Source organism: Vigna unguiculata, chromosome 2 (assembly GCF_004118075.2).
Source record: "Vigna unguiculata cultivar IT97K-499-35 chromosome 2, ASM411807v1, whole genome shotgun sequence".
Classification (NCBI taxonomy): domain Eukaryota; kingdom Viridiplantae; phylum Streptophyta; class Magnoliopsida; order Fabales; family Fabaceae; genus Vigna; species Vigna unguiculata.
Window position 1 is genome coordinate 16,175,567 of NC_040280.1, and position 8,986 is coordinate 16,184,552.

Here is an 8,986-nt window from a genome sequence, read left to right on the forward strand (position 1 = left end):
TTCTTTTAACGTTCCCTTCTCTCTCTCCCTAAGAACCTAGACAATGCATCTAACAATAATAATAATCCTTAGTGCGAGACCCATATGGCTTGTTTTTGGTTTAGAACAGTTTTTTTATATTGCAGGCAAAAAAAGAAATGAATAGATGACCCCAGCTAGATTTGGGGGCCTTGACCAAAACCAAAGGAAAACGCTTATTAAAGATCCTCCATGCACTTCTTTCAAGGCGTAATAAAGGACAATTCAATAAGATAAGAGAAAAACACCCCAGGTAAGAGTTGGCAATGTCAGTTGCTAGCTCAAACTGATATGATTATCACATAGAAGTTCCCCAAAAATATGAAAAAGTAGGAAAAACAATCATTATTAATTTCTCAAAATTGAGGAAGAGGACCTTAAGGGGCAGGTCTTTTTATTAGTGTTATTTATTATTTTACAGTACCTGTGGCGGTGGTTAATCATCAAAAGCTCTCTTTTTGATGCGAGCGTGAGGTATATAAATGGAGCTTCTATGCCTTTACCTTTTTCTTTACACACTCTCCTTCATAAACACATTGGTCTGTTAGCTGTATTTTCCCCTCTTTCTACTACCGTTATTGTTTTTTTTTCTCCTCTTCTCTCTCTAAATATGAGTTTTTCTCTCTCCATGTGCCACAGTAAAAGGCACGTTTGTCATGAAGGAGCAAGTTTGAAGAAATCCCAAATTGAATAAAGTGGTTTTGATTTGAGGAAAAAGCTTGAATGGAAGGCAGAGTTCCGAAAGTTGGAGGAGGATCAGAAATGGGTATCTTTCTCTTCCCACTTTTAAAGTTGGGTCCTTTTGTAATTTTATAATCTTCTTTTCTCTCTGTCTTTGCAGGGCTGGGTTCTGTAACACTGACTAGGGCTTGAATGGGGGTATTTATTATGCTGAAATCAATGTTGTTTGCATAATTGACTGTTTCCATGGACTTCTTTTCAGCCCTTTCTTTGAACAGTCAGTTTTAGCTTCTCTCTCTCCTGGGGGGCCTTCTTTATGATTTTTGGTACTTCAAGTTTAGTGTTGGCTTTGGAAATGGTAGCTGCCATGCTCGTGTGAACTTTGGTACATCTTTTGGGTACTTGGATTTTGTTTGAGCCTCTTGCAAATTTTACCATCATTTACTGAAGCTGCTTTTTCTCTTCCAACTTCTAGCCTTTTTTTGTGCTTCAAAATTTACACAAGTTTCTAGTTCCTTCAGTTCTCAAGGTTGTCCTGGATTCTGGTTGATGCTTGTGATGGAATCATGTTTGTTGAATTTGTGTCGAGGCTTAGGAGGCTCCATCTGTTATTTTGCTTATTTGAAATTTGACCATTTTTTTATATTTGGCCACTGTTGAAGGTACTTATTGTTAAATTTTCTCTGATTACCAGTTAGTTAGGAAAAAAGATCATAGAAAAGAATCTGCTAGTGGAGTGGTTTGGTATATGTTGTTGAGGAGGGGTGGATATGAGTGACAAAAAGAAGTTTGAGGTGGATAGAAACGAGGATCCTATGGGTTATTCTAGTGGTATGCACTCGGATTGGAGATTCGAGGGTGCAAATCTTGCAAATTCTTCTGCAGGTTTGGTTGCCATGGGAAATTCTATGAACGCCAGCAGAGGGGATTTGATTGGTTCGTCTTCATGTTCCTCTGCTTCAATGGTGGACTCTTTTGGTGCAAGCTACTGGGACAACACCACCGGCTCCCAAAACCTGGGATTTTGTGACTTTAATGTCCACAACAATGGGGGTTCTTCAAATACTGCTGGAATAAGAAAAGAGGGCTTTGGCTTTGGAAGAGTTGCTCAGGTTCATCATGGAACACTTGAAATGGCTTGGAACCCTGCTAATTCTATGGTACCGAATGGCCCAGGGTTGTTTCCGCACAGTTTATCTCAGTTTCCAACTGATTCTGGATTCATCGAGAGAGCTGCAAGATTCTCATGTTTCAGTGGAGGGAATTTTACTGATATGGTGAACTCATATGGTATTGCTCAATCAACGGGGGTTTATGGAGCAAGAGATGCTATTGCAGGACATGGGTTGAAATCTGTAACTGAAGGGCAATCTCAAGGAGGTGATATGAATGTAGTTGAAGCTACGAAAGATTTGTCTCCATCTGTTGAGCATCTGGCTTCTAAAGGAAGCCCTCTCAAGAGTGATAAAAGAAGTGAAGGTCATATTATGTCTCAAGATGATGGGAAGCTATCTCTTGTTAGGCCTGCTAATGAGTCTGATAGAGCTGAATCTAGTGATGATGGTGGTGGCCAGGATGATTCTCCATTGTTGGAAGGTGCTAGTGGCGAGCCTTCAATCAAAGGGCTAAACTCAAAGAAAAGGAAAAGAAGTGGGCTGGTATGGTTGTGACTTGTGATTCAGATGTATCTGCTGTATGTGTGACGCTGTGATGCTATATCCTCTTATCCATTTGATTCTTTTCATTGTGGTAGGACGCTGATAATGGGAAAGGCAATGGAGCTACAGAAATTCCTAATGATGCTGCTCAGGACAACTCTGAGAATCAACAGAAGGTAGACCATCAACCAATTCCAGCAACCAAGTCTTCAGGGAAGAATGCCAAACTAGGGTCTCAAGCTTCTGATCCACCGAAGGAGGAATACATACATGTTAGGGCTCGCCGGGGTCAAGCAACAAATAGCCATAGCCTTGCAGAGAGAGTAAGATTTTGTGAGAACTTTCTGTCATGAAAATGAAGCTTTTGGATGAAGAATTTTAAATTAGATTTTAACTGCAGGTTAGGAGGGAAAAGATAAGTGAAAGGATGAAGTTTCTTCAAGACCTTGTACCGGGATGCAGCAAGGTGGCTTCTAAGTTTGAAATTAGAAGATTCACTGTCGTAGTATTATCTGTTCTGCTATCACTTCCTTTTAACACTTCTGCTATTACTTTCTATGCTTTTAGGTCACTGGCAAGGCAGTAATGCTAGATGAAATCATCAACTATGTACAATCACTTCAGAGACAGGTTGAGGTATGGGTGGAAAATTTCTCTCTCTGTCGCCACTTGTTGCACTGTATGTATGTTCTGGTTCTGCTTAAGCACCGTGTCGAAATATTTATTGTCATTGACTTTCTCATTTACTTAACCCGCTTTACTACCGCAACACTCTTCTTTGTATTTGAAATGACCTCATTTTGAATCATTACTATTGATTCTTCTCTGATCACTGTTATCTTTGTTGAATATTGAATGAAGATGCAATATTTTGTTTTGCTAATTACTATATATATATATATATATATCCTGATGCTTTGATTTTCACTGGCTAGAATGACAACCTGGTTGGGATGGAGCCAGTGTACTGATGCTTTTGCATGCCTGTTTCTTTTAAAAAAAGTGTTGATACAAGTTAAATTGACACCCGTCTTTTTCATTTGACAGTTTTTGTCTATGAAACTTGCAACAGTAAATCCGCGGCTGGATTTTAATATTGAAGGACTTCTTGCAAAAGATGTAAGTTATTAGTTTGTTTACATACCAGTGGGTAAAGATTTATATTCTGTTCAAGTGCCTGATCACCTTGTTACATGGTGAACATTATATATCAGATTCTTCAACATCGGCCAGGTCCTTCTTCTGGTCTAGGATTTCCTCTAGATATATCCATGGCTTTTCCTCCATTACATTCATCTCAACCAGGGCTGATTCATCCAATTATTCCCAACATGGCAAACTCAGCTGACATTCTTCAAAGAAACATCCATCAACAGTTAGCTCCCTTGAATGGTGAATTGAAGGAGCCAAATCAGGTATTGATCCATTGGAATGTCATGCATTTCTCATTCACCATACACATAATTTCTCTGTTTAAGTGAGAAACACTAGTTTGGGTGCTACATAAATGATAGATTTGTGAATGGATAATATTCGGTATAGATTGCGGCACATAAGCAATGTTGAAAATCCTCCGTCAACCAAACTTACATTTAATTTCCGTGACCATCCTTTGCTGTTATACAACAAATTACCTATGCTTATGTTAAATTGTTGTTTATCCAATATTTTGCCTGACTATATTCTTCAATCATTTTATTTTCAAACACAATTTGTAATAGCTATCTGATGCATGGGACGATGAGCTTCACAACGTCGTACAGATGAGTTTTGCAACAACTACTTCCCTGAGTAACCAACATGTTGATGGTATGCATTCCCCCAACAAATGATCCCTTTTAGTTAAGTTACATTTTTTCACTCAAATTACCTTTGCTACATGCTGTTGTAGGTACTGTGTCAGCAAGTCAGATGAAAGTTGAACTTTGATGTTTACTCTTCGTACATTCATCTTCACTACAGCACGTATTTGGCTTTCATTCTTGTCAGATGCAAATAACTAAAGCTCAGAGTTCTACACAAGGCTCACCAAACTTGAAGGCCATAATCACAATTCTCTGCAATATATTTGAAATGAGATACTACTGAGTAATGTTCTGGTGTCTAGGTCTTTTGAGGGCAGTGACACACTCTACTAGGTTAGAGGATGTAGAGCAGTATTTAAGGATGTTTCCCTTTTCAAGCGTGAATATATGTATCATATGCTTAGAAGTGGAATTCTATTTTATCAAAATAGGTTTGCTCACTGGATATATTAAAGAATGTAAAGACAGGATCTTACTGAGTCTGATGAACCTGGAGAAATGCTAAAGAGAATTTTTTTTTGGGCTGAGCATAGCTTACAAAGTGCTATGAGAACCTGTTGATGATTTTTATTGATGCTTGCCAGTTGCTTGCTTGCACATAATGTAATGCTTTTTCTGCCCAACAATTAACTGTTACATTCTTTCATGGACCACGTTCAGATGTAGATCACACTTTAGGGAGCTTTCTGTTTAGACTCTTTCCTTGTAATTTAACTGATAATGTGTTCCTGAGTATCACAGTCAGCATTATATCGTTCGTGGACATTGGTCAATACTCTGCATTGTGTAAAAAGAGGAGGGAATAAATTATAGGGGATCCGCGTTGGTATACAAAAGGCTCTTCAAGTAGTCACGATACTGGCACTACAAAAAAACTAAATTTGAACAAGGGTTATTATCGGAGGATATAATAACCTCTGGTAAGTAATACACCTAGTGGGGTTTTCCAAACCTTGACAAAGTCTGAGGTTTTTTTTTAAGAAACCGTAATTAAGTTTTAAATTTTAATTTTTTCCCTCCTTTTTTGTCTTCTCTCTTTTTTATCATCTAACCTACACTCTTTTATTATATTTCGTATAGTACGTATTATGTTTGCTTATCCTCTTTTCATCTCTCTTTGTATCTTCTGTATGGTAAGAAAAAATTTTGACACTCCATTTTTACGGTCCCTCTTCCTGGAGGTCCTCCAATCGGTACACTAATTGTCTTCGTTCTTGATTTTTTAACAATTACTTTTCACTTTCCCAATTTCTAACATTCTAGGTCAATAGTTTAAGTTAGATATTGTTTGATGTTGTTAAGATATTCTTAATGACAATATTTTTTATTTACTCTGTATTTTTAGTTACTTTCTTTAGTTGTACCTCTATATTATAAATAGATTATATTATAAATAGATTATCTTATAAATAGATTATCTTATATGTAGTTTATATATAAGACATTAATTTCAAACCTTGTTTTCTTTATATTCAACAATGTACCTTGAGTTTAAGGTTCTTTTGAAAAAAAAACTATCTTTAAATATCAAGACTCTATAACTAATTATATGGTTAAAATTTATGCTCTTTTTCATGAGTTTAATAAGTTATTGTCTCCTTTTCTCGATCCTACCAAAAAGATCGTGCATTGACCAAAGTTCTTCATGCTAAGGGCATTACACAAACTTTTGCTGATAAAATATTCACATATTCGTGATCAAATTTTAGATTTTCCGGTGGTCCCCACCTTGACTTCGACCTACTCTACTCTTTTTCGTGTACAAAAAAAATCCAACATTTGATACACCTGCTTCTATTAATGATTCTTCTGCATTGGCATCTTACCGCGATGACTAGACTTGCCCTTGCAAATAGGGAAAAAGCTGTTTTAAGTGTGAATATTGTGGCAAGCTAGGTCACAAGATTGACAAGTGTTATGCATTACATGGTCGTCCTCCTCGATTTACTGTAGTTGTTCAGGCCGATCTTTCCCACCATCGTTTGCTGAGGATCTTCCTTCTTCTGTTTCATCTGATACACCTGCTATGTTCAACAAATTTCTCAAATGGTATAAGGATCAATAATCTTCTAGTTCCATTGTGTATGTCGCATACACAGGTACATCTTTTGCTGGTCTAACCTAATCTTCTTCTTCTGGTCCTTGGGTTTTTGATTCATGATTACTAGTAACAAATCTTTATTCTTTTCTTTATCTTCTCTTAATCCTTTACCTTTTGGTACATTGGCTGATGGCTCTATAGTATCATCTCATGGTGTTGACACTATTAAACTTTTCCCTTCTTTAACTATTGACAATGTTATTTATGTCCCTGGCTTTTCTTTTAACTTGTTGTCCATCTGTCGTCTAACTCGTTTTCTTGATTGTGTTGTTTCTTTTACCAACAATTTTGTGTGTTTACAAGACCAGAGTTCGAAACAGGTGATTGGCACAAGATTTAAGTCTCATAGTCTTTATCATCTCTGTCCCTCTACACATGTTGGTGCAGTTATGGAGTCTCCCTCTCTTCTTTATGTCAGTAAGGTCATTCAAGCCTTGTCTGGTTACAACAGCTTGTCCCTGCCTTGTCCAAGTTGTCTCGTTTAGTGTGTGAGTCATGTCAATTTGGCAAGCATAGCTGTACTTCCTTTCCTCATAGTGTCACACATGGTGCTTCATCCCTTTTTGTTGTAGTTCACTCTGACATGTGGACCTAGTCACGTTAAGTTTACTTTAGGTTTTCAATATTTTGTTACTTTCATTGATGATTATTCCAGATGTACTTTGTTATTTTTGATGAAAAATCGTTTTGAATTATTTCATAACTTTCAATCTTTTTTTAATGAAATTAAAACTTAGTTCGATGTTTCTATTAGATTTTTGCGTAGTGATAATTGACGTGAATATCTTTCTTATTATTTTAAACAATTTATTACTTCTCACGGTATTCTGCAGCAAACTTTTTGTGCTTGTACACCTCAACAAAATGGTGTTACTGAATGTAAAAATAGACATCTTATTGAAACAACTTACACTTTTTTAATTCATGGAGAGGTTCCTCAACATTTTTAGGGTGATGCTATTCTTACTGCATGTTATCTCGTTAATCACATGTCTTCTTCGCTTTGAGATAATAACATACCTTATTCCATTTTATTTTCTCATGAACCTCTTTATCCCTTTCCTGTAAGAGTTTTCGGATTTGCATGTTTGGTCATAATTTCAATCCTAGTCTTTACAAGCTTTCTCTTAGATCACATAAGTGTGTTTTCTTAGGGTTTACAAGATCATAAAAAGGATGCAAATATTCTTCTCCTTCTCTTAACCGTTATTTTGTGTCTATTGATGATGAGTTCTCCCTTTAAGAGTCAATTTTCACCTCTGTCTCCATCCAATCTTGTTAACATTCCTAATACATTTAATGTTCCCGTTATTTGTGATCTTCTTACTATGTCTTCTTCACTATCAATTCCTACTCCACAGTCAGCTTCTTCTCCACCACCCCTTCAGGTTTATAGTTGCTAAAACCAATCACAACTACTCCCATGTGAGTCCACTCAAGTGCCAACTACTCTGTCTCCTCTAACTTTGACACTTGAGTTTGACCTTCCTATTGTCCTCTGAAATGGTATGCGTTCCACATGTAATCATTCTCCCCATTATATTGCTTTGAGTTATCATCGACTATCATTACCTTTTTATACATGTCTTTCCTCTATTTCCTTTGTGACCATTCCAAAAACTATTTGTGAAGCATTAGCCCACCCTGGTTGGCATCAGGCCGTGACAGATGAACTAAGTGCTTTTTGTAATAGTAGAACTTGGGAACTGGTCTCGTTATCGTATGAGAGTGTGTTTACTCTATTGTTCGTTGCATGTGAGTGTTTACTTCAAAGTTGGACTTGATGGTACTATTGATCGCCTCAAAGCTTGTCTTGTGGCCAAAGGTTGTACTCAAATTTTTGGGTTGGATTATGGAGATACCTTTTTCCTATGGCAAAGATTTCTTCTGTTCGTTTATTTATTGTCATGGCTGCTCTTCAACAATTGTTTCTTTATCAATTGGATGTTAAAAATGATTTCCTCAATGATGATTTGCAAGAAGAAATATATATGGAGCAACCTCCTAGGTTTGTTGCTCGGAGGAAGTCTTCTGGGATAGTATGTCATCTTTGCATATGGCCTAAAACAATCTCCTAGGGCCTGGTTTGGAAAGTTTAGCAATGTTGTTCAACAATTTGGTATGACTTGGTGTGGAGCAAATCATTTTGTCTTTTATTGGCACTCGAGTGCTAGATGTGTTTACTTGATAGTATATGTTGATAACATCATTCTTACATGTAGTGACAACCATGGCATCTTTTAGTTGAAACAACATTTCTGTCACCATTTTCAAACCAAAGATCTTGGCAAACTCAGATATTTCTTGGGTATTGAGGTAGCACAGTCCAATGATGGTATTGTTATATCTGAGAGGAAGTATGCCATGGATATTTTGGAGGAAACTTGGTTGGTGAGTTCAAAGTCTATTGATACACCCATAGATCCCAATACTATACTTCTACCAAATCAATGGGAGCCTATATCTTATCATGAGCAGTATAGAAGATTGGTTGAGAAATTGAATTATCTTACAGTCACTCTTCCTAACATTTTCTTTGTAGTCAGTGTGGTAAGCCAATTTCTTAATTCCCAATGTAAAGATCATTGGAATGCAATCATTCATATCTTGAAGTATATTAAAGGATCTCCTGGAAAAGGATTGTTATATGGTTATAACAATCATACAAGAGTTTTATGTTATTCATATGTTGATTAGGAAAGATCTCCTTCTGATAGAAGATC

General features: G+C 36.7%; 1 protein-coding gene across 8 annotated transcripts; it reads left to right on the top strand.

Annotated features, from left to right (window-relative positions):
* The first annotated feature begins 256 nt into the window (after nt 1-256).
* Nucleotides 257-4,808, top strand: LOC114173455 (transcription factor bHLH49). Of its 8 annotated transcripts, none has more exons than XM_028057874.1 (10): nt 257-492; nt 658-784; nt 860-2,357; nt 2,453-2,680; nt 2,758-2,823; nt 2,925-2,993; nt 3,405-3,476; nt 3,572-3,772; nt 4,079-4,166; nt 4,249-4,808. In XM_028057874.1, exons 3-10 carry the CDS (start codon nt 1,470-1,472, stop codon nt 4,284-4,286), a joined length of 1,650 nt encoding a protein of 549 aa, XP_027913675.1. In that variant the 5' UTR covers nt 257-492; nt 658-784; nt 860-1,469; the 3' UTR covers nt 4,287-4,808. The 8 variants fall into 8 exon arrangements, with proteins under 8 accessions (XP_027913675.1, XP_027913680.1, XP_027913676.1 ...); XM_028057879.1 differs by having other exon boundaries at nt 962-2,357; XM_028057875.1 differs by having other exon boundaries at nt 289-557.
* The last annotated feature ends 4,178 nt before the right edge of the window (nt 4,809-8,986 follow it).

Excerpts from the sequence above, each read along its gene's own strand:
- LOC114173455 (XM_028057874.1), top strand. The coding sequence starts at position 1,470 with ATGAGTGACAAAAAGAAGTTTGAGGTGGATAGAAACGAGGATCCTATG. Across the intron at positions 3,477-3,571 it reads AAGGACTTCTTGCAAAAGAT|ATTCTTCAACATCGGCCAGG; the intron begins GTAAGTTATTAG and ends ATTATATATCAG. Across the intron at positions 4,167-4,248 it reads GAGTAACCAACATGTTGATG|GTACTGTGTCAGCAAGTCAG; the intron begins GTATGCATTCCC and ends ATGCTGTTGTAG.